The sequence below is a fragment of the Patella vulgata genome, chromosome 4 (assembly GCF_932274485.2).
Source record: "Patella vulgata chromosome 4, xgPatVulg1.2, whole genome shotgun sequence".
Taxonomy (NCBI): domain Eukaryota; kingdom Metazoa; phylum Mollusca; class Gastropoda; family Patellidae; genus Patella; species Patella vulgata.
This window is the reverse complement of record NC_065882.2, coordinates 46331929-46350454: the sequence shown is the minus strand read 5'-3', so window position 1 is coordinate 46350454 and position 18526 is coordinate 46331929. Positions and strand designations below refer to the sequence as shown.

The 18526-nt window shown below is 34.0% G+C and overlaps 1 protein-coding gene across 1 annotated transcript; it reads left to right on the top strand.

The window, feature by feature from the left end:
* The first annotated feature begins 1908 nt into the window (after positions 1-1908).
* Positions 1909-18254, top strand: LOC126818158 (armadillo-like helical domain containing protein 1). The gene is made up of 13 exons (XM_050545380.1): positions 1909-2016; positions 4224-4458; positions 5369-5437; positions 7317-7483; positions 7997-8193; positions 9016-9100; positions 9782-9901; positions 10460-10532; positions 11037-11082; positions 14915-14998; positions 15524-15601; positions 16762-16843; positions 18098-18254. Exons 2-13 carry the CDS (start codon positions 4253-4255, stop codon positions 18115-18117), a joined length of 1227 nt encoding a protein of 408 aa, XP_050401337.1. The 5' UTR covers positions 1909-2016; positions 4224-4252; the 3' UTR covers positions 18118-18254.
* Positions 18255-18526: the final 272 nt, after the last annotated feature.

Sequence of the window (18526 nt, the reverse complement as noted above, 5' to 3'; positions counted from 1 at the left end):
GCCCTTACTCTGTTCTTACTCTGTCCATCATTGGAAAACAAATTTGCTTCACGATTGCAGGGATGGGTTGTTTTTAAACCGGTCTTTCAACCGAATACCACAAAAATACGTGTAACAAATAAACGAACATATATATAAAACTAGTCCCAAGTAGATTGAATAGCAAGGGGGATAATAGAACGAAGTTTAACACCCAGTCCGCAAAGGGTGGTCTTGTGCCGATATTCAAACCTATAGGATATTCTTTAAGAGTCCAGTTCCCGAAGCGTTCAGTACCCACGTGTTCATGCATCTTGATATATCCATATTTAATTACGAGATGTTATTATAAACAAACTCAAATAAAAACACGCTTTATATCATGTAATGAGATGTTAATGTCCATTGTTTCAGGAATATGGATATAGGATTAATCAATAATTTTACTCTACCCAAGCGTCACCCGTGACTCTTTACGCCTTCACGGGTAAACTTTATCCACGCCCCCCTCCCACGTGAATATTCAGAATTACCAACGTATTAATAATTATATCCCCGGAACTACCGAGACTAGGGCTATAGTAATTATACAGAATTCATTGAAAGGTGAAATTTCGTTGAATTTAGTTTATAATTAATCTCACATCCCTAATTGTTATTCTTAATTTAAACATGCATTATGCAAGAGCAAAAATCTGCTTATTACAAGTCTTTCTTTAGGCCTGAAATGTTATCTAAATTATCAATTAGACATTTAATTAACTTTTCCAGACCAAAATAAATTCTCGATGTCAAGGCTAGCCTTCGATGTTGGCTGGATTAGGTTCCTATATGCCGCTTAACGGCCATTGATAATTTAATCAAAACAGTGGATAATCGAGACTATGCTGTTTATATTAATGATTTTAGTAATGATGACCGAGACTATGCGAAAATTTCACCCGCTTCGTTCTCGGCTCATAGTGGATCAATTTGACTGAAATTTTCAGCAAATTACCTTTACACTATCTAGTTTTTAACTATTATAGCGAGAACTGCCATCTCTTTATCTTATCTCCCATAATGTATCTTTAAGCTACTTGAAGAAATGTGGTATATTGTAATTAATCTGCGATTAGAAGATATCTTGTATGCTGTTCTTAATTTTATAAGTGTCCCTTGGTGGGCTAGATCTATTTGTTAAGGCCAACTCAATTTTCGTCAAGGTCGCTGAGATGTAAATAAGGTTAGGTCACGTGATTGTGGGTTAGGGTTATAGTTAGGGTAAGCGTTAGGGCTGGGCCCGGGGTTAGGTTTGGGGTTAGCGCTAGCCTGTTTACATCTCGTGACCATTGACCAAACTTGAAGTTGGTCTTATCAAATATCTCTTAAAGTAGCTAAGTCTCTAACTCAATATCATCCAAAATCTTCAACATTGAAAACACAAATTATTTGTCAATTTAAATCAACATTGATGCTGTGATCTTACCGGAAAAAGATGGGCTTCTGATATCCAATATTTAAGACAAAATAAACATTTTACTTCAGCCCCAGTTCTAGCAAGAGACTCGAGGAACGAGGCTAGAAATATTGCACCAAACCAAACGGTGTATGTAGACTGGAATAACCAGGCCCTAGAAATTTGCATTCGATTGAGACTGCTGGCTTATTTCGCGGAACATAACTGATTTGAAATTAGAGTAAAAACGGAAACTATTGAATGTATATCAGTTTATATACATTCATATTACAGTATTATATGAGTTGCGACCCACTTGTCAATTTCTAGGTCCCAAATGTTAGCGATTTAGCTCCTTTAACTTTCCTTGGTCATATTAAGCATGAGTTACTCGCGTAAAAAATCCCAGCCTTCCTTCCGTTCCCTTTTTATTTGATAGGATGCTATTAATAGAATTACTATAGAGAGCCAATCAAATGTATTAGGGGGAAACCAAAAGTAGAAATGAAAATGGCGACGTAGCAACAATAATAACAAACGTGTCGGCAGTTGTTGAAAACTGTGATTTTGTCACCCAAATATCTAACCCAGTAATTCAGGTAAGATTGCATATGTAGCCTTTTTTTAAACAGCAATGTATAGTAAATTAATAAAACCGGTAAATACTAGGTTCGATTTCCTAATTGGCATTAGATTTTAGATCTACTTCATTCATTCACAGATTCTATTTAATTTTGGTGGTTCATTCATATGACTTTATTATTTAAAATCACAGCCAGGGCCCTGTTTCACGAAATTTTAACTAAAGACAAAATCCAAATTTTAGTAGATACTTCAATTTTGATTGGCTAAGCACTAAAATCAATCTAATATTATCCAATCAAATTACTAAAATTTGGATTTTATCTCGTGAAACACTCAAACAGGCCCCAGGTTGAAAGCAATTTTAAATTAATTGAATCATTTTAACTGTATATTTATTTATATATTTGATGAGATTAACAGTATGAGTATGAATTAAAGGGAATTAAACCTTTGAGGGTCTTCTAGGAGAAAAATTAATTTTCGATTTAACTTCATTCAACATCTCTTAGAAATATCAATCCAAATATATGGTACCTAGTTCAGTTTTTTTCTGTATTTTCCATGGTTTAATCCATGCTTAAACATACTCAAATTGATTATCTAACATTGGATTAAACAGAGGCCAATCAAAAATGTTCAGTGAAACTTAAGAATGGCACTGGATTGTTTATGTCCTAAACCAAACATCCCAAAATGATTGGTGTTAAATGAACGGACATCAATCCAGTGACAAATTTAAATAAAGTTTGAAAAGATATTGGGTCGTTTTGATGACTAAGGCGAATTTTGTCTGTTTTGATTATGTCTCTTTTGACCATATTATCCAGTTTTTATCGCCTGCAGAAGATGGTGAATATTTTTGAAATATCTTTGTAATACTGAACAGAACTATTCTTTAAATGGCATTTAGTAATTGGAACATAATCAAATAACACACTATTTATGGATAACAATTACTGTGGTTTATTTCACTGCGACTGAACCATTTTTCTACTGATCATTCCTTTTAGAGGTTCAACTTTCACAACAAGTGATAAGGTAGTTTTCATGAGATTAACAACCCCTCAAATGATGTTCAAAGACTTTAAGTTGTGAAATATTAAATAATTTTGAAAAATAATGCAAACGAGGATCAGTGGCTTTGACTATTAAGATGAGATTGTATACACATTTGGATATATATTTGCCCAAGCCTTCGCTGAGACATTTAAAATTTGAATTTAATAGTTTTATCATCAAAACTTCTGTCATGACATAGGCCTATTATTCAATAAGATGGCACACAAGATTAGTTTTTGAACATCTAATTCAGATTAAAGTTTGCCTTTTAAAAGTTAACCAATCACTTTCATCAGACACACAGGTCTGAATTAGACTCTTAGAGCTTCTCTGATGTGATACCTTGTTTATGTTAGTACTAAAAATAGTTGATTAATGGAGAGTGTTTGTGAATTTATGCTCATGAAAAAACCTTACTCTCTGAGAAGGTATGTCCGTGCTTAGATTTTCAATAATTAGGCATTTATGATATTATATATTAAAGGAGCTAAATCGCTAATATTTGGGACCTAGAAATTGACCCAAATGGGTCGCAACACATATAATAATGTAATCTGATTGTATATAAACTGATTTACATTCAATTGTTTCCGTTTTGACTCTTAATTTCAAATCAGTTATTTCCAGCAAAATATGGCATGAGTCTCAAGCGAATAACAATTTCTAGCAACTGGTTATTTCAGTTTATTGCGCATGCTCCCCAGGTTTCACCGTTTGACATGAGGCGTGGAATATGTCTAGCCTCATTCTTTCTGGTCACTTAATTGTTACAAATGATGCTGAAACGCACTATGGTACACGATTCGTGTACCAATGGTAAAATGTTTATTTTGTCTTAAATATTGGATATCAGAAGCCTACTTTTTCCCGGTAAGATCACAACATCAGTGTTGATTTGAAATGACAAATGTGTTTTCAACGTGTAAAACTTTGGATGATATTGAGTTAGAGACTTAGCTGCTTTAAGTACATGGTGAGAGTGATTATGCCTCTTTAACGATAATGTTTTCTTTCATTTTTTTTCTCAAATTGGTTTGATTTATAACTACATATTATGAGATGGTGATATTTTAAATTTGATTTTAAAAAATAACCCATACTGGATTGTCGTCTTGATGTATTTAGTTAAAATGTGCAAATGAAATTACTGTTTCCTTTTCAGTGGTGATTGTAGATGGTAGAGAATCAAAGATGACATCAGCAAAGCAATTAACATCTATTTCAAGAGTGATGAACATTTTACAAGAGTGGGATAAAGCGCCAAAATCTACTCGTAAAAGTATTTTAAATGACTTTATAAAACAACACAAAAATAAAACAGGCCCAGAATTAGAACAAGAGTTTGCTCAAGCAGCAAGTTTGTTTCTAACCAGATTAACAGCATGGCTTCGATTAACGTATCCTTTTCCATGACTAATTAATGTTACCAATTCCTGAAATATTTTTAAAGGTGCTAATTACGTACTTTGATTTAGGCTAAAATAAGGTGTTGAATGGGATGATCTGATTAGTGATTGGGTATACTTTATATGGTCAAAATTTGTTTCTAATGATTAAATTGTCTTGTGTACTGATTTTAGTTTCATTTTTGAATTACATTGCTGACTGTAGAAGATACAATCAGTTATATCTCAACACTAGCTGTATCAGTAAACGTAAAATTTTCTACAAAGATAGTCACCTCACAAAACAAATCAACACTTAAAATTCAATGAAGTCGACAATTTTATTTTAGACCAAATCAAAAACGTCAAGTTATTTTTTAAAGTTATATAGTCCTGAAAAGGAGTAAGATTTATGTATCTTGAAACTATAACTTTCCGATAGAATCTATTAAATTTTGACATGTTAAAGATGCATTGTAAGAGCTAATCTGCCTATTGCATGTCCATTTTTTAAACATGTATACAGGATAAGCCTACAATCAACTCTATACCATTGGAAAGCTTGGATATTATGTGGATTAGACCATCAGTGCCATTTAATCAGTTACCGTTAACATGGAAAGTTGAGACTCTGTGTATTGTTGTAGCAATGACAATTGGGACTAGTAGAGTAGGCTATTCATCAAAACTTCAAATATCAGAATGAAGTAATTTGACTGTATATATTCCATATATATTCATTTCATTATCTATTTTTAAACTGTTACAGTGAGAACGACCAGCTCTTTATCTAAACCTTACATAATCCATCTTTATGTTACGGTAAAAAATATAGTATTAACATTTTATCTACCCTTGTCTAAAAAACATTTTATAACAATGATAGTAAAATAGTATTATTAAAGTTTCTTAATCCAATTAGTTATATGATTGGTACTTGTCTAAATGAACAGTTAAAGTCTATTTGTATCTTTCTGTCAGCTTCAAGTGGGTAAGTTCGGCTATTTCAAATTTTACGAAATAATTCTGAAATCCTTTCCATATATACTAAGCAGCAAAAGAAACGTCAGGATGGTATGTTACTCTGAATAAACGCATTGCATAAAACTTGCCAAATGTTTTTAATGTATATATTATTTCTGACCACATCTCTAACTTTACCTGAACAATAAGGCTCCTTCCCAAACACAGAATTGAACCCAGGAAATGTCCTCAAAACGCAACCTGACTTCTGAGATGGTAATGTGTTTTCCATGATTTTCATGTAACTCATGCTGCACGTGCTGTTCACCGGGACCAGCCCTATAAAATGCACCTGGTTGAATCATTCACACTACAACGTCAGCAACATGCCATGACTCACGACAGCTCAGAGGAACCAGGCACTTGGAAGACTCGATGCTGGCCACACTGCCCAAGCCGTTGCCAATCACTTCCAGGTTAATGTTCGGACCATCTACAGACTTCAGCATTGCTTTCGGGCCACCAACACCATGGATGATTGCCCCCGAACTCGTAGACCAAGGGTTACCACAAATCGAGAAGACCGCCATGTTGTGCGACAGCATGTGCAAAATCCTTTCACACAGGCATCTGAGACAGCACGTCAGACAGTGGGAACACACGGAAGACCCATCAGTACCGATACAGTGCGCCAACGTCTCACCAGAGAGAACATCGTTTGCCGTAGATCTTACCATGAACCGATGCTCACCCCTCTCTATTGACGTGAACGTCTACAGTTTAACCAACAACACCAGGACTGGCGACACAGGCAATGGAAAATTGTTCTGTTCACAAATGAGAGTCGGTATTGCGTATCAACAGCAGATGGCAGGACCAGAATATGGCGTTGACGTGGCCAGCGTTATTCTGACCAATGTGTCATGGAACGAGACTAATGGGGAAGTCCAAGCATAATGGTTTGGGGTGGAATCGGCCTGAACCAGAGAGTGGGTCCTGTGGTGTTCCAAAATCTTGGTCCAGGGAGAGGAGGCCGCACCACAGCAGTGCGCTACATTGATCAAGCTTTCAGACCCCACGTCATAACACATTTTGCACGTCATTGAAACCACGTTTTCCAGCATGACAACGCCCGTGCCCACACTGCCCGAGTTACTTGTGACTTTCTACAGCAGAACAGTGTCAACGTTATGCACTGGCCAGCCCTAAGTCCGGACTTTAACCTGCTTGAACATCTTTGGGATGAAATCCAGAGGAGACTTAATAATGTCGTACCAAGACCAAACACTGCCAATGGATTGCATCAGGCTTTTTTGAGAGTGTGGTTTCAAGTTGCCGATGGCATTCATCAATCGTCTGCTCCACTCCATGTACAGACACTGCACTGCTGTTATTGACACTCGCGATGGACACACCAGATACTGATGTATATATAGACTGTGTACAGACTCTAAACCTTCTCGTAATGCCTTGGAATTGTGATGAATTAATCACTAATGTGTCAACATACTGTTTACAAAAAAATTGTTTTGATCCATTTAGTAGGTCGTTTTCTATAATGATTTGATTAAAGTGTCTCTCTGATTTTGAAATCGTACTGACGTTTTTTTTGGTGTTTAGTATATAAACCATCTGGCTTAAAAAGGCATAGGCGCATTGGACATCTTTGCTGGTTGGTAAAAATTAATTTTCGATGTGACTAACAGTAGTTTAATTGTTACATCTGGAATGTCCAAATTTGAAATTATGTAAAATTTGAGGTGATATTAATTTTTATTTTTAAGTAAGATATTTATGATCTAGTATGTTTATTGACAAGCTAGAGATTTGTGACATGAATTAATAGAAATAGATAGTCAAATGAAGGCTAATTTTTCTATATATCAATGTATATGGTTTTATTTTAGACATAAGTTTATGGCTGAATTTTTAGAAGTTGGTGGAGTGTTTACATTGTTAGAAATATTGGGATTAAAACAAGCTAAAGAAGATGACAAGACAGAAGCTCTGAATTGCCTGATACAAATCGCAAACACTGGTCGAAAATATAAAGAACTCATCTGTGAAAGCTATGGTAATAACCAGTGTATTTAAAATTAGACCATATTATTGTTAAATTTTCTTCTTTTTTCTTATGTCGTTAATATTTGAACTACAGTAGGCCTTTGAGGTCTTACACTATTTTTATGAAGTTTGTGTTTTGTTGGCCTGACTTAGCAAATGAAAAGATGCTTTGTATTTGACTTGGCAGTAATTGAAATAATGAAGACAGGCTTATGACATGTGCTTAGATTGAAATTTAGCCCAGACAGTGCCATTACGTTCTACTTTTATTTCAAAATCCAACTCTCAAGTGTTCTTTTTCGTGCACGCAAATGTGTAGAAGGAAATAAAGATCAAGTTTCAATTACATGTATGTGACTGTTGTATTTGTAATATTCTTTGACAGTCATAAATTTTCCTGCTAAATCATTGCTCTCTGGATTGTGATAACAGAATCATTTATATTTTGCTACTAATTTCTAATTGAGAAACGATGAGATTGAATATTAAATAAATTCCTGCATAAAAATTGTTTATATTCAAGGAATAAGGGCAGTAGCAGAATGTTTAGCGAAAGCTAAAACTGAAGAAACTCAGGACGCTTGTCGAAATCTTTTACTCATGTTGGCGCAGGGTAACCCCAAGTTTGAAGGTCAAGTTTATAAAGGACTTATTGCTCTATTACCCTGTAGTTCACCTAAAGCCCAACAGATGGCAGCACATTCACTTCGTATTGTTCAGGTATGTATAATTGATACATATTGCATTATTATTTAATTATTCACAAATGTTTTAATACAAATTACATTATTTCATTGTTTAAGTATGTTAATTTGATACAAATTACATCATTATTTCATTGATATGAATAGTTAATAATGAGCTCTTATCATGCATGCATTGAATTCTTACTGAATGTCTATGTTTGAAATACCTATTTCAGTATGCTTTTATACACTTAATATATTGTGCGTTATCAAAATTTTATAATTGGTTTTTATTAGGTAATTTTTGCCCCTCTAAACTCTACCATGAAACACGGCAGGGTATGCTTACTTACTTTTTCTAAAACACCTGATACAATTAGCTGTATAGTAATGTACTTATTTCTTTCAGCTAACACCTTTACCCCTAAAGACCATAACACTTGACAATTAGAATTCAATAGAGAATAGGTGGAAACTTTAAATGTCTAGTCCACTACATGGCTTATGCTCACCTTCATCAGCCTATAGTTGGCTCAGAAAAATAGGACATTAAATCCCATTTTATTTGTTTTATAGTTTAAGCAATACATGTGATAATTTACTATAAAGAACAGTTATAATCTCCTCAAAGAATTTTGGACAAAAACATCCATTATTACAAATATATTTTAAAAAGTTATTTACCTAGTGTGATCACATATTTTGACCAGATACTCCCCTTAAAAAGATTAATAATTGTTCTGTCTGAGTTTAGTAGAATTTGTATATTGGGTTTTCTTCTAGATTTCCTTAGTTTTCAGGATTATAATCTTTCAACCAATCAATATGTGCAACTTGTCAAACTTGTCTATTTCAGCCTATTGTTGATGAAGCTAATCCTAACATTGTTGATCCATTATTAGATTTACTAGGAACCTTACATTTAGAGGTACAGTTTGAAGGTCAGTAAACTCACTTCGTGGTTGTTTTTCATTTGATTTCAGAATACGAACCTGTCAAATTTTAATCATTTCTGGTAATACTTCATGGGTTATTTTCCTTGATAAATTTTTAGTGTCTTGCAAATTCTGCCATTACCTACTAAAGAATAAAATACAACAGCCTTATGGACTGCCCGTAACCTATGTTTATCTGATGAGAAATAAAAAGTAATGAAGACAAAGAAATGATAAAGAAGTATAGATATAAAATAAGATGTTCAAGGCTAAAATAACTTCAATAATAAGTGTTGTTTATTTCAACTTTTCAACTAGCAAATGCCTGCCATTTGAATATAGCCAACAAGATCAGATTAGAGATCCCATATATGCCTACATTGGATGCTGTATAGTTGACAGTGCGACATCATGTATGATGCAAATGTCTGCATGCTGTATGAAAACTACAAATAGTAAATGTTTTAAAACAGTTTACCTGAAATTCACATCGCTTTAACTTGATATTATTTAACAGATTGTACTGTCCAAATTTTGAAAGGATTATATATTTTATAGTATTTCTAATAGTAGTACAGATGTATTTGGGAATTATAGATATATTTGAATACTGTACCTGCATTATAAAAGTTGAGAATATAAAATCACACATCTATTAATCCAAACTTATCTGTTTGTATTTTTAAGCCATCGAATTAATAAAAGAATTAATGATATATGATGTATCAACATCATTATTAAAAGGATTAGTGACACAATTAAAACCAATTAAAGATGATTCAGTACCCAAACCAGAAATATTAGAAGGTAGATTTAATTTATTTTTTGTGATAAAATGCATATATTGTTTGGCTAGAGAGTAGAGATATTTCATGCTGTTTGAATCTATTTATTGCTTTATAACGATTTCAGTGTCTACAAGCTTGAGGGTAAGATTTATGGGTGAATCATTATTTTAGCTTCCAGTTTAATTAAAGAGCACATAAAATGACCAAACAACATTTTATGTACTTACAGCCAGTGGTTACTATATATACACTTTACAGCAAGTTGACACCAATCTGATTAAAATTAAATGAGTCATCTTCACCCAAAGTCTCAAATATAAACCTCCCATAAAAGCGACTTTGCCAATTATTGAAAACACTCTTGATCCCCTCAAACTCCTGTGACCGAATGCATATTAGAAATGTCAATTTCTTAATTACCATATACACAAAAGGAATGAATGTTTGTGTTATTTGTTGACTAACTGCTAACTAAGTTTTAAACAGTAACTGATATGATGTCGATAACGGACAATATCAGAAATCTTGTTTATCCTAGTATAATTGCTTATCTTGTTATTCAAATACTTTTCCCCAGATCCCAACACGCCAAATTTCAGCGCACCTTTATCTAAATTCGTTAAACAAGCAGCATCTGCTAAGACTATTGGGTAGGTAACAGTTTTACTTTACTTTCTTTACTTTTGGACATATGCTATTGCTCTCCTGGGTTGGCTTCGTTGCATATAAGATGATTAGCTGTCTGATCTGTCACTGCTGAGATTAGAAACCGGTACATGCCTCCTCATCCAACAGGGGGCCGCGGTAGTCAAGTAGTAATGGCACTGAACTCTTGATTAGAATATCCTGGTATCCATTTCGAGCCGAGAAGAATCCCAATATTTTTTCAAGCTTAGTTCAAACTTACCAGGGGTAGCAACTTTAGGGTTCTGAGATCCACCTGTGTACACATTGGCGTGCACATAACAATTTGAATTTGATGCCGAGTAGACAGACACACTGGTGTCTCAAAAATGACTGAAGTGATGTGTTGACAAAAAGTTGAAACTCTTTTCCTTTTTTTTCTTGTCTTACAAAATGTCATACATTGATCTTTTTAGAAATGAATCTGTATGGTACCTTATTATTGATGGTTTCCAATCTTGTTATTTCAGAATATTAGCTAGAGAATCTAATGAATTATCAGAAAAATTAATACAGGTATTATATTATTTAACCACTTCAACTACTAATTTCCTAAAGGGTTGTAGGTCTCAGACTGGTAATCTTCTCTCCATTGACTTCAATGTCATTGTTAAATCTCTTGCTAACATTCTGATGATCTTAATCTTTGTAACCACAAAGAACCAACATGTCACATTTATTTCTTTTCTACACATCATTGTCGTACGTGATTTCCCAATTGCCTCTTCTGATTTTTGCACCTCAGGCTCATGAATATTCACCAAAACCTGGTAAAAAATGTAAATTCAAACACCAAAAATCTACAATTATATAAAGTGTGACAAAGGGAGAATTACAGACTAACTACCAGTCTTAATTCATCTGTGAAATTTTTTTTGGATAATTATCTTTCAATGGAATAGTCTTTCAGTTAGATCTGCTATATGGTACAATTCATCGATGGGTAACTTTCCATGAAATATCATTTATTTAGCTTGCCCCTTTGGTTTTGCAAAAGGGGATAAAGGACATTGCTGTAAATGACACATTAAATTCTATCATGAAATAAATATTGGTCAGTTAAGACATAGTAATTATTATCTTTTCTCTCTTTCGTATGTCAATTTCTGTTGAATGTACATTTTCTGACAAGATTTGGTGAATCTTTTGAGACAAAGAATCAAGAGGTAAACAGGGAAATCCCCTACAACAGTAAAGGATGCCTTAATGGCATAGAAAAGATTGGTGGTCCGCATCCCTTTAATATACGGGAGTTATCTCCCTTATTTGACTTGCCACTGCTGAACTAAACAGTGATGGAGTTATTGGCTAGATCTATTTCTAAAGGCCAACTCAAGATTTCGTGGAGGTCGTTGAGATGTAGATAAGGTTAGGGCACGTGATTGTTGGCGAGATTGTATGGTGACAACCTTTTCAGAAAGAATATATGTTGATCAAAACCCTTCTTATTATCTGCGGATCTGCTCACCCGAATGCCGTAAGTGTGAGACCGCGATGGGGGGTTAGGGGGCCTAGTAGTAGATCTAGAAGCTGTGAATAGGGTGGGGGGGGCAAAATCTAGGGCGCCATGAACAATCCAACCCCACAATGAATACTGGCTATAACACTGAGTGCCCCGGTAGAACATAGATCATATTGCAGTTTCATTCAAGTTGACATAAAGTTCATGTCATATTTTGAATGTCATTGATTTTTGTCAACCATAGAGAAGTGATCACACTGAGCAAAGGGTGGGGGGGACCTGGGAGTGGAAGAATGATGATATAGTGGAATTTAAGACAGTTACACGTATAATGTTCATCTGAGGTTCTTGGGTCTGAGGGGACTTTTTCGGGGGGCACTTACTTGGTCCCATGGGAGGCCCCCCCCCCCATTTTTTTTGAAAACTAGAAGCCCAAAACGCAACTCCCAGCAATCTGAGACAAGAAATATGGCAATGAAATACTCCCACTAGGTAGTGATACCGTGTGATTTTCTCCTGAATGCATAACAACTCAAGATAGTTTAATGAGTTTATGATTTATTATGAAGCAAAGAAAAAAGACAATGAAAGACTGTAAGTGCAACTAAAACTTCAGGATTTAAAAGGATACTTTTTGTTCAACTTCACGGCTTGTAATAATCTGCGATTTCTTAATATACTGACACGAATATTTAAAGTTTTGTTTAATTTGAATTTTGTATATATCGAATAAGCTTTATTGATATCTGGTTTGTGGTTTATGTCATCTCTCCAATAGTTTTTCATCAGTGAAAATATGCACTCAACATAAGCATTGCAAACTGGTATTGAAAGAAAAAAGAAAACAATTTTGATTAAATTTGCTGGTGTAGTGGACGACACATTTGAAAAATTAATCACTTTTATCATGGATCTTATATTATAAGGGTCCTTGCTTTCATCCATTTCTCGCCGACGTTTAAGAGATCAGAAGCAATGTCATTCGTAAATCAAGTCTGTCTCTCTAAACTACGTGTACTTTATACACGTAAAACTTACAAGTACTCTGACACACACTTAAACTTACGAATCGTATTGCATGTGCAGAATGTTTGAGAAACAGAATTATATGTTGTAGATTAAATTTAGATCTAAAATTACTAGTAGGAATCTTTGAAAAAAATAATGTAGGACTAATACTCAAATAGACTATTGCATGTGAGCAATTGCGGGACATTTGGCTGACTTTCGGGATGCAGGACTTGGAAGTATTTTGTCGGACTGTCCCACGAAATGCAGGACGGGTGGTCACCCTAACTAGGTCCAGGGTTAAGAAACGTTAGGGTTGGGATTAGAGCTAGCCCTGTTTAAATCTTGTGACCTTTCACCAAACTTGGCCTTATGAAATAGATCTAACCTTGGAGTTATTTTGTGATATCTTATTTTTGGGGTTGAATAGTGTATTGAAGATGTTTGCCAGGGCAGTGACTTCTTCACTGTTTGCTAATCCACAAATCACATTAATAATTCCCTTAGTTTCGGATTCTTTTTCTACTAAATCCAATTAACACAAGCCTTGCTGGATTGACTGATGTTTTCTTTGTCAAATAATGATCAACAAATGTTTAAACAATCAAGTACCATGTAAAAATAAGAATATAGAAAACGGATGCCTTTAATAGCACAGAAAAGATTGATGATCGCTCTCCTTTTAATATACGGGAGTTATTTCCCTTTATTTGACTACCTACTGCAGAACTTCACAGTGATGTAGTTGTTATGTGATATCTTATTTTTGGGGTTGAATAAATGTATTAAAGATGTTTGCCAGGGTAGTGGCTTCCCTGTTTGCTAATCCACAAATCAAATTCCTTAATTTCAGATTCTTTTTACTACTAAATCCAATGAAGACAAACGTTGATGGATTGACTGATGTTTTAATAATAATAATAACAAAATTTATATTGCGCAACAATTCATCCCACTTGGGGATGCTCTAGGCGCATGAAAGTGTTCACATAGGTTAATTATAGTGACGAAACAGCCAGGTTTTCACACTTGATTTGAAGATAGACAATGTTTCACATTTTCGAATGGAAGATGGTAGCGAATTCCATAGGATTGATGCATTATACTGAAAAGTCCTTGAACCAAATTTCTTCATCTTATAAACCGGTGCATCTAACAATAATTTATTCTTGGATCTCAGTGACCTTTTTGGTTGGTAGTATGTCAAGAGATTCTGAAGATATCTTGGTGCTTTTTTATGTAATGTTTTGTTATGTCAGAGTTAAAATTTTAAAGTTAATTCTCTCGCACACTCAGAGCCAGTGAAGATTATTTAAGATGGGAGTGATGTGTGATTTTGATCTAGCTTTAGTCACAATTCGTGCAGCACGATTTTGGATCCTTTGTAACTTGGAAATTTGTTCATCAGTTACTCCAGAAATTATGGCATTGCAGTAGTTAATTCTAGACAGCACGAATGATTGAGCCAGTGCAGTGGCTGCACTTTGTCAAATAATGATTAACAAACGTTTAAACAATCAAGTACCATGTAAAATGTAAAAATGTGAATATAAAAAATATGCAAACTACATACTTTGATCTCTTTAATATTTAATCCTGACCACAAATATGGGGTCACAAAAAGAAACAAATATGTGAAATATTTTTCTCAGCTAAATGTGAAATTCTTTTCTCAGCATCTCAATCAAATCAAGTTTTCCCCCGGAAATTTTGAAATTTAGATCACTCTAGAATAGCTTTAGAGTTTTAGAACCCGTATCTTCACTTCTGCACCCAGAGGTGACACCTCCCCTCCCCCCTTTACCTACCTCCACACCACACGTATCCTCATTCTACTTTTTCACTGCCTATGTAACCATGGTGAGGTTTTTTTTGTAGTTAAGAGTGGTACACAATTTGTTGTATGCTATGGGAAACGTGGATTATGCAGACAGTCAAAGACAAGCTAGTTTAACATTGGAGGTAATGATATCAGTTCTTTTATACATTTCTCTGGTGGTTATAAAATAAGCAGATTTAAAGCCCAATTGTACAGCAAATGTAAAACATGGAAATTTTATAAAACAGCCCTATTGAAAATACTGCTGCTCCCCACAGCTTAATCGCTGCTGGAAAGCAGTGGCTTTTGACCCTATGATGTCAGACATTTTATTGACCAATCAGCATTGATGTTTCTAGTAGATTACCCACAGTTCCATAGACCTCACGCCAAAAGCTCACTGTCACAGACCGTTTCATTGGCTAATCCCTCACATCATCCAGAACACCTCTTCTAGATCCTAGAGTAGTAAAGACAAGTAAAACGAAATTTTGAACTATAAAAATAAACAAAACAAATAAGATCTGTATTTTAATCAGATTGGGATCTTTTAAAATTTTACAAAATCCAGTCAACAGATCAGTTGTCGCCACATGATTTGACATTATTTCAGGCACTTATTTACCATCATTCAATATCTATCTTTGTTTATTCTTTTATTTTATCAGCATTTTTGTCGAACATTTCCAGTAGTTGATGACCATGTGAGGGATGCTATGGGTGATGCACTTTATGATTTATTTATGGTAAGAATATACTTTCACTTATATTTTTCACCCCCAAAATGAAATATAATCTGCTCTGAATTATGAATTATAAAGATTTCTTTATTTTAGTCCTTTATTCACAAATGAATTTACTCAGAAAAATCTCCTAACTATATTGTATATATACAGTATTATTGTTTGAAATTGTAATGATTATAAATTATAATATAACAATATGTATGGAAAGGGCTAGTCTTATTTTTGTCAATTAAACTAAATATTTCTAATGCTATCAACTGTCAATGTAATCAGTGCAGCTTGTGGACCAAGACTAGTAATTGCTTCCACTGGTTTCACAATACTGTACATGCATAAAGTTTGTCTATTTATAGAATTCTCTCTTTCCCCCCCTTTGGGGTAGAATTGGAGAAGAGTCTTTGAATTTACATTTTATGTTAGGTTTTGATGAATAATAATAATTAGGGAAATCGTGTGCAAAAATGATGTCACAGCCTATAGATTCCTTTGACTGGGTGTAGCACATAATCGAGTTTCCTGTGACTGGACGTTGCAGAAAAAATCAATATGGTCAACCTGATGATTGTGACATGTTGGGCTCTTCGTAAAGATGATCATCGGAATGTTAAAAAAAATTGTAGCACAAATCTGATTGGTCGGAAAGTGTAGTCGAATGGACAATAAATTATCAAGGCGAATTACTGCGTATAAATATAACAGTGTACTTTTTTTTTATAACAGTGTACTTTTTTTCATTTTTGTGCTCAATGATCTTTCTCAACTCAAATCTTTATTGGCAAATAGCTATCGCGTCTCGTGTTCTAATGATTCAAGCATGGTTAAATGGACAATAAACCCCCTCTAAATACGTAACAGGAAGTGCTTATCTCCTAAATATTATATAAACTAAGTACCCGGTAATTGAATAGAATAAAGATGCTTTGGAAAACAATATCTTTGATTCTAATTGGGTGAGAGTGATGAAACTTGGTATTTAGTTTCATTACATCAATACCTTGATTAACTTCAATAATGAACATTTTCTGCTCAGGTTAAGCAGAGTGGTAAGCAATTTGATTGTTCAATGCTTTACAAAAAAGATTTGGGATTGAGGTGGGGGACATCAGCCTCACTGTTGGCTTGTTTATATTGGTCTTATGAAATGTGTTTATATTTTTTAGTCAAACCCAGAGACTTTGTATGTCAACATGAACCATATACAAGCTGATGTTCTTGTGTCAAATAAGGTCAACATCCCTTGTGGTAAGTTAAGCTATCCTGATACTGACTTGATCATCAATTTTACCAGTTTTAAAATTTTACTTTAACTGTAAAAATCTTAAAACTTATGTATAACTACTAACTGTCTAAAATTAAATTGATCAGAATCACTCAAGTATGAGTTTAGGTAAAGTATAAATAGCTGCATATGCATGTGGCCCTAAAGGCAAAAATGATTACATGAATTATGTTTCTGTAGACTTTTTACATGTTTGCTTCATTACTTTATAGACCAAAATAGACTGTATGCATACTTTATCATACAGACATACAAGTAGCAATAGCAGCATATGAAAAATACATATAGCATATAATTATGAGAATCATATATACAAGACATGAAATACACATTATAGCAAGCATACATAGAGGATATGAAAGACATACATGTAGCAATAATAGCATAAGACATAAGTATAATATAAACATACATGGGGGATATGATAAATATAAACATACATGTGAGATGTGAATGTGATATATATAAACTTACATGTGGGATTTGATAAATCTAAACATACTTGTGGGATGTGATAAATCTAAACATACATGTGGATGTGATAAATATTAACATACATGGGGGATATGATAAATATATGCAGGATATTATTGATAGATGTGGGATGTGGTAAACATACATGTGGGAAATGGTAAACATAGGCCTACATGTGGGATGTGATGAACATACAGGTTGGGTGTGATAAACATGGGGGATATGATAAATATAAACATACATGTGGTATATGATTAATAGATGTGATAAACATACATGTGGGAAATGGAAAACATGTGGGATGTGATGAACATACAGGTGGCATTTGATAAACAAACAGGTTGAATGTGATAAACAAACAGGTTGAATGTGATAAACAAACAGGTGGGATGTGATAAACAAATATGCAGCAGACCAACTAGGGCACATACTGCAGAGGGGAACAGTACTGGCCCTTGGGAGTCGCACTTTTATAAGTTTTTGTATAGGAGAACAACCAATGATTGATGTGTTGCTTAAGCTTAAACCTTTGTGCTTTTCATTTTTTTTACAAAATATGTGTTTAAAAATCAAGGTTGAAAAACAAATATTGTATGGCGGTAAGTATTTAGCCTTGCGGGTTCAAAATTGTCTTGCACTTGCCCCGTGAGTAATGCATGAACCACATGTATAGCATATAAAAAGCGTATGAAAGACATGAAGGAATTGAATTAAATATTTATTTATCTTTTTTCTCTTTTCAGTGGTAGAAGTTGTTGATTGATAACTTATCTACAAGAGAAAAAAAAATTGATGAACAATTGTTACCTTGTGACTTACAAGAGTATTTATTCAATCGATTAATGTGATTCTATATTATTTATTCAGTTTTAATAAAATTCATTTTTATCAATCATATAACTTAGAGATCTTTCATATTTGATAATTCTTATAATTATGATACCAGAATAACAAGTTTATCCATCAAGATATACAACTGTGCAATAGGTAAGTTGTTCTACCTCTAAGACTGTTTAAACTCCTTGTTCGGAACCGTGTGTTCGCATTCACGGTGGACTGTATGTTTTTAAGGGTCTAAGGGAATTTAGTGACGTGTAAAAAAGATGCCATGTGGGAGAATTTGTCTTTTAGATCGAATCATCGAACTGAAATATTTATATTGTACATCGTTT

Coding starts and splice junctions, on each gene's coding strand:
- LOC126818158 (XM_050545380.1), top strand. CDS start 4,253: ATGACATCAGCAAAGCAATTAACATCTATTTCAAGAGTGATGAACATT. Junction 4,459..5,368: donor ACAGCATGGCTTCGATTAAC/GTATCCTTTTCC, acceptor TAATCCAATTAG/TTATATGATTGGTACTTGTC. Junction 9,101..9,781: donor TTTAGAGGTACAGTTTGAAG/GTCAGTAAACTC, acceptor TGTATTTTTAAG/CCATCGAATTAATAAAAGAA.